This window comes from Pungitius pungitius, chromosome 12, assembly GCF_949316345.1.
Source record: "Pungitius pungitius chromosome 12, fPunPun2.1, whole genome shotgun sequence".
NCBI lineage: Eukaryota > Metazoa > Chordata > Actinopteri > Perciformes > Gasterosteidae > Pungitius > Pungitius pungitius.
In genome coordinates, this window is record NC_084911.1 from 3,946,586 (window position 1) to 3,962,976 (window position 16,391).

Genomic DNA, 16,391 nt, shown 5'->3' on the forward strand with positions numbered 1-16,391 from the left:
CTTCTCATCGGAGTTGAGTGACAGGTGTCAGTGGAGCAGAGTGAACAGCAGGGGGCGCTGCAAGCACAGCGTGCTGGGGGGGGGCACACGCCTGATTTTAGGGAGGAAGTGGCGCGGGCACATTGCACGTGATTTATGAAGTAGACACAAACAAACAAGTCAATTGAATTAATTGAACATAAAAGATGTGTAAGTTAAAGGAGCTTAACATTCAAGTTCAAAGACGGCACAAAGCGGGATTTGACCTTTGACCTGAACTTAAAAATCAACTGCACGGTGATCTACGGAGCACGACCGAGTGAAATAACAAAAACCGTCATCAGTAATGGACATTATACACAAGCCCCGTGACATCCGACAAAGGTCAGCTGGGAGCGTCTCCGCATTCCCGACCCTAACACACACGGACACGCCATCCACCTGGAGAGTGATCGATGGCTCGAGGGGGAGCGTGGCGACAGGCGTCCCGTTACAGCATCGACGGTTACGAGTGGCCCCCCCGCACCTGCGCGAGAAACTGCAGCGGGAGACAAGTCTGTGAAAAGGTCGTGATGTCGCAGCTCGTTCTATTCTTAGAGAGCCAGAGGGATCGTTGCTCCTCACTAGATGTCTTCATGGGGGCAAATTAAGCCTTTCTTTCTCAAATCTTGTGGGTTAAAAGATATTTATAGTTTGTTACATTATCAAATAATTTATGGCAAGTGCCAAAAAAACCCCCAGAAACAGGCAAGAGTATTTCACATTAATGTAATTGATTATCTTATGGTGTATATGATATATTTTGCACGACATCCTTCTACTTTATGTTAACGTGTTGCATCCTCATTAGACACATTTGGATTTGCTATGTTAATGAAACAGCTGTGAGACAACTGCTGAGTATCATTTGTTTCTCACGGCACTTTACACCTCGGTGTATACTGTTGACATTTACTAGACTATGCGCCGTTAATCCTGTCACAATGTTCCTCACGGTTTGTTTTTACCTTCTACTCTTAGACTAGTCTCATCTTAGTGTATCTTTCAAATTCACTTCCTTATTCATTTGTACATGTTCTGTTTCGGCCCTGATTATAATTTTAATTCACCTCAGTTTTGATATGAAGAGTTTAACAGGCAAGTTTGAGTTGAACAGGTTTTCGTATTGAATCTAAAGCAAAAGTATAAAAGAGATATCACGGAGTCGAGCGTCTCTTTTTCAAAAGTGTAAATCACAGTCAGAAGGTATTTCAATTCTTCGAGGAGGTGTTGACAAGCGAGTTAACCTGGGGGGGGTGGGGGGGGGTCAAAGGTCACCGGCAACACAAGGGAGAGGTCTGCCAGCTTTTAGTGGAAGTCCTCAACACCAGAGATGAACAAGCAGCAGAGGACGCGGCGAGCCGACCGGGCCCCGACTCCAATGGAGGAGATCAGCAAAGTCATCGATGGAACGAGAGCAGATCGTCTCTGAGGTAAATCCAGTCTGAGAGAAAAGAAGCTAACGAAGTGAAGCCTTTCGCTGCGCATTGGCAGACCGACGCGTTTATTTTGCTATTTTTGGTCGGGCTCAGCTGTCCCTTTTATGCTCTTCTGGGAATGCAGCTGCCGCGACGCCTGGTTGGGGGGGCGGGAGGGGGGGTTAAGTAATCCCTGTGTATTTAAGGGGGTGGAATGGAGGGAGAGATGGAAGCGGGGTGAGAAACAAGTGAGAAAGTCACCAAACACACCTTTTGAGAAACATAAACGGACTCAAAAATATTAAGACAACGTGTGCAATGAGATGCTCTGACCATTAAATGACTTATTCCATCTTGTTTTATTTTACTTCATGTGTCCTTTAACATTTTAGTACAGTCATGTGTTTCACTAAAATTAGTTTTTTTGATGCTTTAAATGCAGTTTTGTGATCTTACCGTATTTTTATTGGTGGAAGTTTGACAGCAGGAACCTTTTCTGGAGTAATTTTACTTTAGATCTTTGTACGTCCTCCACAACGTCTTATTTAGAATAATCTGATTGTTTTGAGTAGTTCTTGGTTTTTTTAACACAGTCCTCCTTAATTAAAACTTATTTTAAAAGTTGGGACCCGATATCCTTTTCAAGAAGTGAACAAAACTTACAATTATTCCTGTTATTATTAATGTTTTAGTTAATTGTCATGAACACGATCAACACACGGTGGCCCTAAATCCATTGTAAACAAACACAAGTTGTGTCCTCGATGCATCAGTTACATTATGTCATTTATTCTTATATGATTCTGTGTGAGCATGCTGATCCAAAGATAGATTTGGTTTATCCACCCCCCCCCCCCCAGTTATTTTGTATAACGCTCTGTGCAGACGAGCTTCAAATATTTGTTCTTCCATGTTGATTGTTGTGTGAGGAGATATTTTGATGACACCCCAGATGACAATTAGTTGATACCCGGTGTTGCTACAGAGCTCCCTCCATCGTACCGTCTGTGGGAAAATCCCAGATTGGACATCGCCGTGGTTACAACTTAAAAATAAATGCACGCCGCCGTGCACATACAGGGTCAAAGCTGCATCGGCTGCTGAGCGTATAGAACACAGTCCACGATATAGCAATGGACATCAGAAACCAAAAATAAAGTGAGCCAGTGGACAGAAGGAGGGCGGAGGGACAGTGTCCACTGGTCCAACAGCATCTATGTCCCGAATGTCCTTATTAGTCCACGTGGGACTGCAGATCGGCACTAAGGTCCCTCGGCTATCAGGTTTTACTTAATTCCAAGACTCCTCGCTCTATTTCGGATCTCCAGTAAGGGGATCCCCCCCCCCCCGCCATTCAGTCTCCTCCTTCCCCTCAGCCATCAGTCCATTGCTGAGAGAGAGAGAGAGGGAGGATGGTCAAAACTTGATAGCTTCTCTCACCCCGCCTCACCCTCTCTCTCTCTTTTCTAATCCGCTTCCAAACTTGAGGCTGAGGCTAAAGTTAGACCGGCCTGCAGAGGGGTATATAAGCCTCCGGGGGACGTCCGGAATACGCGGCTTCACACTGTCTTCTCCTCCTTGATCAGCCAAAACCTCCACTCATACCGTCTCAAGATGGTGAGTACCAGGTCTCCCACATGTCTGCCCTCTTCTGGTGGAAATATCAAACCGACCCCGTGGATTAACTCTGATTTGCATTTTTTTTTTAAAATTTTGTGGAAACTTGAAATGATATTAAAGTAAAGTTTTTTTTTTGTGATTTTTCGGATACTTGTAGTTTTAAGGATGCTTGTGTTGTTGAATTCTAGTCTGAGGAATCACGACACAATCGATTGGAAGAAAAACATTGTTCTGCTCACACAATTTGTGTATCTGCCTTTTCGCTGACCTTTGTTTTTGTAGTTTTACCAATGAAAATGAGAGATATTCTTTGGAGGAAATGTTTCTTTTTAATGTAAAATACGAGCGTGTGCGTCGCTTTATCTTCAGGAACCACAAGCCACGCAGGTTTGGAACTTGGGGAGCATCACTGTGGGCTTTTGTTGAAGTGTTTCCTCCTGTTTCCGTCCTCCAGGCACCAAAGAAGGCAAAGAGGAGGCAGGCAGCAGGAGAGACCGGCTCCTCCAACGTGTTCTCCATGTTTGAGCAGAGCCAGATTCAGGAGTACAAGGAGGTGAGTTTCACGCGTGGACTGTAAAGAGTCTAAATTACAGCCGCTGTCCTCTCGGTTTCCATCTCTCGGGCCAAAATTAGAGTTTCCCCCTCGGATCCGTTTTCACTGCAGTTGCCGTTTGGCGAGCGGATCCCCTTCTCGCCGGACTATTCGATGAGCACAAGAATGTCATTAGGAGGAGCTCTGAGATTTCTGTCGCCCTTTTCGAAGCCCTCCACATATGGTTCCCCCTTTGACCCCGCCGCCCCCCCCCCCCCCCTCCCCCCTCCTCCACCACCCCCAGCTGTCACTCAAACCGTCGCCTTTAGGCCCGAGGGAGCGAGAGAGTGTGTTGTGGTTGAGCCAGGTCGGGTGCAGTTTTCACAGGCCAGTTTTAACGTGTTGCCGGGGGATACGTGCTGGTTCCAGAGAAACACGCCTCCTGCGTGCGATAAGTGATACGGGCGTCTTCAGTGGAACGTTTGACGCGATGACTTTAGCATCACTACGCAGATGGAAAGATTGAAGGGGTTGGTTTCTGTATCCCTCACAGCAAAGGGAAGCGTGTGTGTGTGAGAGAGGGAGGGAGGGAGGGAGGGAACGAGGAAGGGAGTAGGAAATAGGGAGGGAGAGATGAGAGGTGAGTTTGAGTTCAAGAGGTTAAGTTTCAGAGTGGATCAGACAGCTGTTCCCTAGTTATGCCTTCTCAAATTAACATGTAAGGAAAGACTCGGGGCTCCCATAACCCCCCCCACCCCTTCCTCCCTCACCCCCCTCCCCCAACTCCCCCCCCCCGATCACCAAAAGAATCATTATACAATACACTCAATAAGGCCTGCTTCTCTTCTTTGTAGGCTTTCACAATCATTGACCAGAACAGAGACGGCATCATCAGCAAAGATGACCTGAGGGACGTGCTGGCTTCGATGGGTGAGCGGCGGCGGGAGGCGCCCGCGGTGGAGAGGCACGCGCGCCCCCCCCCCACGGGCCTCTCGTACTGATCCGCGTGTGTTTTTTGTTGGATGCCCTTCAGGCCAGCTCAACACCAAGAACGAGGAGCTGGACGCCATGATCAAGGAGGCCAGCGGCCCGATCAACTTCACCGTCTTCCTCACCATGTTCGGAGAGAAACTGAAGGGTGGGCGGCGCTTTTTATGATAACAACGATGCACATACGGAACACCACGCGATGGGTCCTTATCTCCCTGATGGTTAAACCCGTGTCTCCGTCCTGTCCTCGCCAGGTGCCGACCCCGAGGACGTCATCCTCACCGCCTTCAAGGTGCTGGACCCCGAGGCCACCGGAAGCATCAAGAAGGAATTGTGAGCGCTCTTTTTATTTATTTATTTATTTATTCAAATGAGTTCAGTGTCCTCCACTCAAGTCCACTTCTTTGTTTGACTCCCAACATCCGTCTGTTGTGACACTTTGCAGCCTTGAGGAGCTCCTGACCACCCAGTGCGACAGGTTCTCTGCAGAGGAGGTAAAATCACTGGAGAACTGCGTGTTTTTGGCAGACCGTTCTAATTTCTTCTTATTTAACATATGTATACGTAATGTAACATAACTTTAGCAGAGGGCCAGTGCCGTGTCTGAAGATCCTTTGTCTCCTCCCTCAGATCAAGAACATGTGGGCCGCCTTCCCCCCAGATGTTGCCGGCAACGTAGACTACAAGAACATCTGTTACGTCATCACACACGGAGAGGAGAAGGAGGAGGAGTAAAGAGAAAGCTAGAAGACAAAAATTTTAAAATAATGCAGCAATCCCTTTGCTTTTTCTGCCTTCCCCGCCCTCTGCTTTCCTCCTCTTCCTCCTCTTCCTCGCTCACCATCCGTGTGAACCAATGTGCTCAAACCAAAGACTTGTCACGCTGGCACACGGCAGTGCTGAACCCCACTGCGTGTCTGTGTTTGCTTGTGTGGGAAAGGGGCGATTTGCAATAAAAGGATCCTGTAACATCATTTCCAGCCACAAGCTTTTCTCCAACAAAAAAAAAAAAAGACGTTTTCTTTCCTTGCAAACTTGTCTTCTGTCTTCTCCCCTCCACGTCTCCGTCTGCCTCTGAGGTGTGTGATTAAAAACGGCTTCCTAGAAGACAGGTTTACCACTGGGGGGGGGAGAGAGGGGGGGGGGGGGGTGTGGGGGGGGGTCTGCACGCAGTAAGAGGACCTCATTCCAAATTTTCGAAGGCGTCCTCTCGTGTGCAGAAGGGGGCGGGGGAGCAGTTGCAGGTGAGAAAGTGAAAAGTTGCATCCTTAAAGTGACGACAACTTTTCTTCATCGAAAAGTGGAAAAAGAAACAAAAAAAAGAAGAAAAAAAAAAAAATCGGAGGAGGGGAGAGAAAGGGCCGAAAGAAAACATTCACGTCTTCGATTTCTTTCCCTCCGCTCCTTCCTGCAACTATTAAATCACCTTTTTTCTTTCCATAAGCGAGCCTTTCCTCTGTAAAAAAAATAAAAGGGACAAACTGTGAATAAAATCTCTTTGCTTTTGTACAACAGCGTCTCTGTTCAGTGGCTCTGTGCGAGGAATCCAGACGGCTGGAATAAAGATCTAAATGTGTCTCAGCGGCATCTGGTGGAGCAACCAGGAGCTGGAAGGAGACCTAAATGTCCACAAAACACACCATGATGATTTAATATATTATGGTTTATTACTCATCACAAATGTCATTATCGTCATCAATTAAATACATTAGTTGTAGATCTGAAGGAATGAATTCAATTATATGATTTTACTTCACTTTCACCAGAGGGTGACAATGTAAACTTAAAAACACAAAAGATGTAACGGCGTGGGGGGAGAGAAGCAAACTTCTGATGGAAACGGATTCGGAGTGTTTATTTTATTTCTTATATTCCAGTGTGGATTCCATAAGCCGACCGAATGATTAGTTTCAATCACGGCATCTCGAGGACCCCGCGAAACAAGACCAATTAGACATCGTCAGTAAGACACGAGCCGCGAGGATCCAAACAACCGCAGTCCACGGGGAATCAAGAGTCTGCTCAGAAAAAGAACGAGGGCGACCCTCCTGAACGCCGTCCGCCCCTCGAGACGGACTTGCATAGATGTGTTCAGGTTACCCTCAGTGGGGAAACTACACCAACGCGTGTGTGAACGCACCGCGAGGGAGGGACGTTTGTACATCTGCGTGACGGCCTCGCACGGAGCCCAAGTAAGTGGAACAAACACTGAAAATGCAGGACATACGTCGGCTACTATTAAAAGGCCCTCTGATCCTCCACTACGGAAACAGTACGGCTAAAGAGCATCAAATGGTTTTACACCAACTACTATTCCTCGTATACTGGTGGGGTTCAGTGCAGCTCCGTGTGTGCATAAATATGTTACAGTACAGAACACTGAGTGTAAATGGGTTAGGGAGTTAGTCCAGAAGTCATCAGGAGTGTTACAACACAACTTTTTTTTTTTTTTTGTTGAGACAGACGTACTCCGAGGTCTCCAATTCAAGAGCCATCCAAAGCTCACAAATCACTTCTTTAGTATATTATACAGTACGATTAAGAGCGGCAACTCCCAAAAATCCCGTCTGGAAAAAAAAACAAAAAACAGTTTAGTTCCATCGGAGGCCCGTCGTGGCGCCAGAGTCCATCCAACACGTCAGCAAAGCACGTCGTTTGACCTAACCGACGAGTGACAGTGAACCTAAAGAATAGCAAAGACATGCATGGAGGTGGTCGTGTAGGAGGGGAAGCAAATGGCGTGCAAAGGAAATCAAAAATAAACACTTAGATGATCACGCTGCGCGTAGTTCCAGTCGACCAGGTGTCTCTCGCTCACATTAGAAAAATAGTCAGATGCAAAACAATAATAATAATTCATAATATACTATATTTGATTAAATTAACCACTTTGTACATAAATACACCAGGGCCCGAAGGCCAAAGATCGGAGGTCAATGCTACATTGGCACACCTGGCGCCTCCAGTCAAGTGGCTTCCTATAGGTCCTCGAGGCAGATTTTAGACTGAGACTCGTTTTCTACGTCGCTGCGCTAACGGAGTGGTCGACTTCAGTGGTGCAAAACATCTTCCTTCATTCTCTCCAAGTTACTCCAGGTCACATTCCAACGGGTCCGCGAACTTCTTACCCGCGCGGAAATTTGGCTAAATAAAAAAAAAAATAATAACAATTTGTTCGACCCAAAGCAGAAATAATACTAATTTGAAGAGAGATTCGGTCCGCGGGGCTTGTGCACGGCAACCAGTTCATCAACTGTGTTCCGCCTGCTTTATGCAAAAAACTCAGACAAAAGAAATTGAAATAAAAACAATAAAATGCTTGCTGGGTTTTCTTTTGTGCGACTACAAAAAAACACATTTTGTGGTGCCTGGTTGTGTTGTTAATGTTCTCCTTCTTGTACGTCCGTGCCTTCATTTCCTCCTCCAGGTTTCTTCCACTGCAAGAAGAACCACTCAGGGATTTAAAAAAAATAATAATAATAATAAAAAAAGCAGCCAGAGGGAGACTGAAAACATGGGGGCCAAACACACACAGAACGATAACACATTTCACTACACTATTAAGGCACACACACACACTCACTCACTACATTTAACGAGACAATAAATACATCCTCAACAACATTACTAGCATTGCTGCCTTCAGTGCCTGTGTTTGAGAAGCAGAGCACCGCGTGCTAAACAGGTGGACCTTTTATTTACATACTCTATGGCACCGGAAACTACTTCTGTGGAACCATTAAAATCATAATGACAACCAAAGAGAATTTGAAAACCAAAAACTAAAAAAAATAAATGACTGTAATCTGTAATTCACAGTCCATGCTCCAGTTGGGAAAAAAAAAAAAAAAAAGAAAATTCGTCCCCATCTTACAAAAACTAAACGAGGGGACAGAGCGAGGGGTCAAACCGCCCCTCGAGGTGCTATTAAAACCATAATCCAGTTTTCTCCGCGTGGTCCTTGAAATGATGCGTGAGGAAGCTACCCCATTTTTCTAATTGTCTTTTTTTATGAACAACTCTTTCTGTGACTGGGAGACTTTTGTTCCCCTGTCCTCTCCTCGGCTCTCCGTCCCTTTTCATTATCCTGGATGAAGAGGGGGGGGGGGAACTAGGCCGAATCTCCTGCTGCCGCAGCTCCATTCTTCTCCTCCGCGTCTCCTCCCCCTTTGTCCTTTTTCTTCCCCCCTTTCTTCTTCTCTTTCTCCAGCCTCTCTTTCTCCTTCCTGAGCCGCTCCCTTTCGGCCTTGTCCTTCTCTTTCTTCTCCTTCAATTTTTTCTTCTCCTCGTCCTTTTCCTTCTTCTTGTCCTCTTTGCTCTTCCTCTTCTTCTTCGCCTCTTCCTCCCCGGTCGGGGCGTCGGGCGCCGGCGCCACTTCCTTTTTCGACTCTGCGATGGGCGGACGGGGGGCGTTGTTGGCCGTGGGCGAGGGGATGGTGGGCGTGACCTGCTCGGAGACGACCCTGGGGGAGGGGGACAGAGTGCTGGGCGGTGCTGCTGCTGCCGGTGCCGCTGCCGGTGCCGCTGCCGGTGCCGCTGCGCTTTGTGTCGGGGCCGAAGCGGCAGGCTGGCCCCGTGCCGAGGGGTCTGCCGAGGCCGCAGCAGGCCCGCCTGATGAGCCCGAGGCGCCTCCGACTAAGGGGCTCCGGAGGTGGGGCGCCAGAGGCCTCTGAGCGGCCCCGTGGGGGATGGGCGGTTTGTGGCTGGGGCCCCGCTCCAGGCGCGAAGACTCCATCAACGAGGGCCCCGAGAAGGAGCTCTTCTTGGCTTGGGAGTGGAAGGGGGCCTTGGACCTGCGGAAGCCGGGGAGCGAGAGGAGGCTGGAGGAGGCCCTGAGGGGCCCCGGCGGCGGGGCGGAGCTTCCCAGGAAGGAGAAGCTGCCGCCGGAGCTGATGGAGGCGGCGCGGCGCTTGTACTCGAAGATGGCCCTGGTGCCGTGGAGGCGGCGGCCGGGCTGGTGCGTCAGCTCCCCTCTGGACTCCCGCCACTTCCTCACCTGGATGTTGCACTCCCGCTCGATGAGCGACTCCGTCACCGGGGTGATGATAATCTGGACGGCGCGCCGGACGACAGACAGAGGAAGTGATGATTACACCGGGGACTCATAACCCGTGGCGCTGAGTAAAAACGGAAGCAGGCTCGGCTTGTGTACATGCGCTGAGACACCCACCTCCTGGACCAGTATTTCCTCTCTGATGGCGTCGGGTGAGATGTTCCTGAGGCGCTCCATGGTCTCATACATGCCCTGCACTTCCCGCAGTTTGTCCACAGAGCCGAGCATCTGTTTCAGTAGCACCAGCCCCACGCGAAACACGATCTTCACCCCTACGAGCAGAGACTCGAGCAACTGTAACACATCTTATTTCGCCGTTAAAGAGTTCAACACCAACTGGAGCTAAACGTGGCTCGCGTACGTCGTTTTAGACAGACAGCCGGCTCGTATTGATCTGAATGGTACCTTCACAGAAGAACATGTCCCAGACACGCAGCACACTGGCCCAGGGCAAGGTGCGCGAGAAGATGCACATGAACCACTCGGTCATGTAGAGAATCGGGTCAATCTTGAACTTCTTAAGGTGACGGTACGCCATCGGACACGTGCGCCGCAGCAGGGAGAAGAAGATCTCGCCGTCCAGCTGGATCGCCTCCTAAAAAAAGACCGAAAAGGTGGCGTCAAAAAAAAAAAGCAGAGTAAACTGAAAGGACGTTGTGACAAAAGTCTCTCTTTCACTCACCAGTCCAGCGCTGTAGTAGCCGGGAAGATACTTCTCGCATATCTGGACGAGGCACCAAAAAGCTTGCTGTGAAAGCAAAACCCAAAATACAACAGTCAAGGTTCTGTTCTATTGCACCAATTACTGCATCAAATCCCCCAAAAAATCTTCGGGAGACGATGAAAAAAAGAACGTATGCTGGTGTCCTTCTGCTGGCGTGATAAAGGCACTCGGGCCGCAGCTAATTGAGAATCACAACATCCGATCAACAGACCCATTTGTATCAGGGGCTGAACAAACAAGTGAGGCACATCTGTGTGGTATCCTTGCTGTAAAAAGGTTGACTGATCAAAAGCAACTGAAGTCCTGTCTGCATCACAGAGGTTGATATTTGTGGCACTTCCTGCCCGCTTGCGTCAGCCCGCGGCGTCGCTGGTCAGACCCCTGCTACTATTTATATTATTTGAGTGCTCCGTTTCGTTTCGTTTTCGCCGCACGTTTTCTCTAAACGAACGCGTGTTTCGGGAAGACGGACGGATAAACAGGAAGCGCGGTCACGCTTTGAAGCCAAAACAGAACGCGACTTCTGCGCAAGCGTCGCTACATTAAGCCACGCCCATGTTGTCCCACTGAGAGAGAACCCAGATGGCTCCGCCCCTCACCTCAGCTGGCATGTGCATGAGCAGCACCGCGGCCACCGGAGCCTGGGCCTGGCAGTAACCCTCGTCAGGCCGGTAAATGGTGTAGGCCTTCAGGATCCGGTACAGATCCTGCTGCCTGCAGGAACAAACAACAAACGTATTAGGGACGCAGCAATCAGCAATCAGACAGTTTGAAGTCCTGGTACAGACACGTCGGTGCCTCGGCTTTTTTGGGCATCAGGCCTGAAATAACGAGCAGTTTGCCTCACTGAGTGGAATCATTCCGCTATTTGCACTTAAACAATACTTTCCTGACTTTGTAAAAGCTAAACATAACAAATGAAACATGGATATAAAAATGAAAAAAATCAATGACAGCAACTACATAAACTTCCAAAACGAACAGGAATTTGGATTCAAGTGTAAACAACGACACGTGAGCCGCTCACGCACCTCTCGATGACTCGTGAGGGGGAACGAAGGAAATCAAAGCAACAGAAAACTGCAGCTGAAAAAAACTGCAGACAAAAGTAACCGAAAATATTGATTGCTTATCCTCTTATTAAATGTATTGTACTATACTTTCCATTTTTTTCCTTCATTGGTTTAGGTATGAAATTATTGCTTTTGAATTATAACGACTCTTCTATTTTACTGACTGTTAATTAACAGAATTTTATTGGATGCTTCTGTCTCTCTATTGGTTACATTATATCTGAAGAGGGCAGTCAGGGTACGTTTTCCTGTTGTTCATTATGTGTCTTCACTCGGATGTTAAACAGTTAATTTTGTCTTTACCCGTGGCCACCACGAGCAGCAAACATCTCATGGAAGGGAAACTGTCTGTGGAGATCTTTCTCTATAATGTCCAGCCACTTAGCTTCTCCCTGCTCTCTCTCCAGCTCCTGCAGCAACAAACAAACAAACAAAAAAACAGACAAGATTTTAGAAAGATTCCTTAATAACTTCACGTTTCCCAAATTAGCCATGTAAGTGGATCAGACAGAAGTGGATGAAAGCGCATTGGAGAGTCAGACAAACCCAAACAGTACTAAGCAGAGGGACCGGGACCCGGACCCAGTCGAGGCCAGACCCCCCCACCCCCACCCCACTCCAAACTGGGCACGGAGGCCCGGCAGGATTACCGGTCCTGATAAGAGGCTTACAGCCTGCGGTCTCTGCGCCTGCGCACATTTACCCCCCCGCAGCTGAAATGACGGCGCTCAGCCACCAACGGCCCATTACAGTCGTCTCCACGGTTACTCAACCAAAGTACTGACGCCTCTTCAATGTCCTTAAATGTGGCTACAACCAACTGGGTACGAAGAGAGAGAAGTTCAGGAATTAAGAGAGCAGAAGAAGAAGATCACTTTCAGGACTGTGAGAATTTAATCCGAGTTAGTCGGGTTGTTCAAAAATGAGTAGATTTGTATCTCCTGAAGTTCCCCGCAGCTGCAGACAAGAAGAAAGTTCCCAGCAAACACGCATCAGAATTCAAGAAATCCACAGAGTGAAGTCAATCAAAGTCCATTGATTTTAATTCGATGCTGGAGGCCTGCATCCATGTAGAATTACCAGTTAAATGGAAGACAGTATCTTACACCTTGTGTATTTTAGTTATGCCATCTCACCTGTGTTACATTTTCAAATGTTATTAAAAAATGTATACATTATTTAACCGGCGACAGGTTAACAGTGATACCTCAAATTTTCCGGGGTTGGCATCCAGCAGCTCTTGGCTGTTGGACAGCAGCTGCCAGGCTTTGGCTCGGAGAGAAGACGGAACCCCCTTCCTGCAGCGCAGCTTCACCTTTAACGCACAAAGAGGGTGTCAGCTTTGACATTATGTCAACTATAAACAACTCAAGCTTACGTTAAAAAAAACAAGGCCGAAAAGGCCGATGCCGACCTTTTGGAAGCGGTGTTTGATCCATTTATCCCAGTTGTGGAACATATCCAGCCATTTCACCTCCCTTTGTCTGGCCACTTCAACTCGAATATCCTTTTCTCTGCAATGGTGAAAAATATAGAAATAATTCAATTGCTGAAAGAAAAGGGAAGTACTTTTTTCACCTCTACACATTACAATACACCAAGATACATTTCTCATCTAATTGCTCAAATGAATTACCTCACTTTCCTTCTTACATTTGCACAACATTATGATACATTACTGATACAGAACCAAATTGACCAGAATTCGCTGCTAATAGCGACGGTTAATCAATATTGCTTTTAATTATTCAACAGCGGAAGAGCAATTCGCTGGTCAAAAAAGTAGAAGCATATCTGACAGAAAAGGGAAGAAGGGGGCAGATGGGCGTTTGGTTGATACCAGAGAGACGCACTGTCAGTACATACTGAGTCACAAAACGCTCTCAGCATTATCTGAGTCAGAGGGGAGCTGAAGGATGAACAGATATGTTTAGGGCGGCAGAGAAGAAGACAGAGAGGAGAGGGAGAGACAGAGGAGTACCTCATTGTATGTATGACAGAGTGAATGAGATGAGGCCGTTTAAACGATAGGTGCCACTTGTATATATCTGTGAAAACCAATCATGTGGCTATAATTTGATTAGGTCTCATATTGCAAATAGTGTAATGTCTACGTAGAAGACAAAACAATCAAAAAGCCAAACAAAATTAGCCGTCTCTAATTTCAGAATATCTCAATCCTTTCTGTTTGAGGTAATACCTTCACACGTGTTTGGCACAGTGAACCGGAGCGCCGCTTAGTTAACGTCATAATACTCACCCAGTGTCACTGTACTGATTCCCACCCAGGAAGCCATATTTATCAGTGCGCCTGACAGCCATGCCGTTTATCTCTGAGTCAGAGCCCACAGAGCTGCCGTCCTCTCCCAGCCCAGATAGAGATTCCAACGTCCCTGACATCAGGCTGGCTGACTCTAGGTAGCTGAGGGTGTCGGGGGCCGGCCGGGGTTTCGGGTAAGGCAGCGCGAAGCCAGGGCCCGGCTCCTGGATCAGTGGGACAGTCGGACTGGGGTGTTCGGCTCCGGTAGGGGAGCCGGGCACTTGTGCTTTCATTGCTTCACTGGGGGTGACGGGCTTCGGGGGGGTGGGGGGAGGCTGGCTTTGAGGGTCTTGTGCTTGCGGGGGTGGGGGAGGTTCCTCCTCTTCGGCTGTAGCTGATGCTAATGTTGCCGTTTCACCGGACTCCGCAGGGGCGGGGGCGGGGGCGGGATCGGAAGCCGCAGCAATTTGTGGTTGGCCCGCAGTAAATTGACCATCATCCATTACAGGATTTGGATTGTGTGTGACACGCACATTGGGGTAGAGATTAGGACCAGGATTGAGATCAGGAGAGGGGGAGGCCTGTTGCACTTCGCTCTGAGCCGATGGCTCGCTTGTCAGTGCTGGGGTCTCCTTTTCAGTATTAAAGAGCTCTGCGGCCGGTGGGTCACTGCTCATTGTTTCCCGCTCCATAACATGAGCGCCGACCTCTGAATCTTTCCCTGCTGAGGCGTCCGTCTGTGGAGCAGCCTCGCGTACCAACGATGCGAGAGGAGTTTCGGCAGTGAGTTTGGGAGGACTCAAAGGTGGGAGGGGAGTGGAGGGTGAATCCCCTGATGGTGCAGCAGGACTGGTTCCAGTCAAAGCTTTGTCATTGTAGAGGGAAGACTTGGGCACGGACTTGTCCCGGGCAGACTCTGGAGCCGGGCTGTTGGTAGTAGGGAGCACCGAAGAGGATGGAGGGACGGATGGGACTGCGTGAGGGTCACTCAAAGCAGGGGGTGATGGGGATAGGGTGACGAGTTCAGCCATTATTCCTCCCTGATCTCACCTTTACAAATAAATAAAAGAAAAATACATGTAAGTTCTCTTTAAATAGAGAGCAAGTCAATAAATAACAGTTGAATTCTATGCAAATCCTCTCCAGTCATAACCCTGATAACATTAAAAGGTCAGCTATCAGAGGCAACACACCCATCAGGGGAACCTTGACAGCCTACAGATGTACTGTGTCTATAATTGGTTTTATTTGAAACTTCAAATTGGATGTACAAAATGTTTTTATCAAGCTAAAACTTCTCCTTTGAAATTAAAGTAGAATTACTTCAAGCACACATCAGAAACTGCAACTCAAAAACAAACATGTCAGCGTACAATTTACCCTAGAAAAATACACGATTTTACTTTACTTTTAGCCGGTTAGCCACGGACACACAAATACCTCCCCGAGGATACGTTTCTTCTAGAGATTTAAAATGACAACAAAGCACATCCGGTGAGCATAGCAATCCAGTATTTTGCTGAGGAGGCAGGTTGGTGTCTGTGGTGGTGCTTCCAGGCAGCTAACGTTATCGGCTGCGTGCTAGCAGCTAATGACACCAGCCACTTTGTTGTTACATCCTCTCTAGAGGCCCGTTTGGCGGCTCAACTTCCCGATTCAGCACACAGGAGCGACGCGGTTTACGACCTAGCGAAGAGGCGACACCCTCCCTCCCTCCCTTCCTGACTGCTGCCGGGCCGAACGGCGTCCGCGGCCTTGTCCACCCCGCTGCCCCCGGTCAACCACAACTTCAGCTCGGCTGCTCAACTCACCAACAAACCGGCGTGTCACCGTGATCCGTCCGCCTGGACGGCCAGGGGGGAGGGGGGTTCCTAGCCGTACGCTCCCCCCGCCACTGCTCCGGGTTTCCGCAACCCCTTCAGCGAAATGCAATACGACGAAAAGGCGTGACCGGGGGCAGGAACCGCGCAACCGGGTGACGACCTGGAAGCGCAGGCGTCTCGCAATCGGCGAGCTCGCTGGCCAAGTTAGCTTATTTAGCCCAATGTAGCTATTAGCATTAGCGCGGGTAGTGTTCTGCTTCTGTTAGCCTAGCTAGCTAGCCGAGTGTTTCGGTTACCCAAGTTAGACATGCGGGCCTGCAGCGACAATTATCGCCGAATGCAAGCGAGCTTCTATTGAGTAGTTTTCATTCAGAAACAGAACGTAGTTTCTTTGATTTCATGTATCCAAGCAGAGCGGCGGCGGTACATCCAACACCAGCAGCCTGCGTTTCCTACTGACAGCTACGTGCGTGTTCTCGTCAATGTCGTCGTGCACACGCACGCACCAGCACAGGAGCCTCCCTTCCACTGCACACATTATGTTACTGAATAGAGCCGATGGGTTATGCACAGTGTATGGAGGACAACAAATGTAAACATAAGTACAAATAAATAAATGTGGGTGAACAGAAATGTAGAAATAAATAAATGGTATGTATTTGTTTATGACCGGTTTTATCAACTTTTATTTATTTATGGTTGCATTCATTTACTTATTTTCATATTTATTTACGCATTTATTTATTCCTGTATTTATTTTTACATTTATTTATTTACACATTTATTTATTCCTGTATTTATTTATACATATTTATACATACCTAAGTTCTCCATAACAGTGGTTGATGGTGACTAGGTGTATTTACTCTAAGTACTGCAC

At 48.1% G+C, this 16,391-nt stretch overlaps 2 protein-coding genes across 2 annotated transcripts; one reads left to right on the forward strand and one right to left on the reverse strand.

Annotated features, from left to right (window-relative positions):
- The first annotated feature begins 1,409 nt into the window (after positions 1-1,409).
- On the forward strand, positions 1,410-5,552 carry mylpfa (myosin light chain, phosphorylatable, fast skeletal muscle a). The gene is made up of 8 exons (XM_037475991.2): positions 1,410-1,451; positions 2,925-3,053; positions 3,511-3,609; positions 4,443-4,518; positions 4,622-4,726; positions 4,833-4,911; positions 5,024-5,072; positions 5,209-5,552. The coding sequence occupies exons 1-8, from the start codon at positions 1,425-1,427 to the stop codon at positions 5,311-5,313; spliced, it is 669 nt and encodes a 222-aa protein (XP_037331888.2). The 5' UTR covers positions 1,410-1,424; the 3' UTR covers positions 5,314-5,552.
- Positions 5,553-7,001: 1,449 nt separating this feature from the next.
- On the reverse strand, positions 7,002-16,055 carry LOC119220199 (TBC1 domain family member 10B-like). Its single transcript, XM_037475990.2, has 10 exons — positions 15,500-16,055; positions 13,689-14,738; positions 12,843-12,942; positions 12,636-12,743; positions 11,732-11,838; positions 10,955-11,069; positions 10,314-10,379; positions 10,037-10,226; positions 9,749-9,903; positions 7,002-9,628 (listed from the first exon to the last, which is right to left on the reverse strand). The coding sequence occupies exons 2-10, from the start codon at positions 14,717-14,719 to the stop codon at positions 8,690-8,692; spliced, it is 2,811 nt and encodes a 936-aa protein (XP_037331887.2). The 5' UTR covers positions 14,720-14,738; positions 15,500-16,055; the 3' UTR covers positions 7,002-8,689.
- Positions 16,056-16,391: the final 336 nt, after the last annotated feature.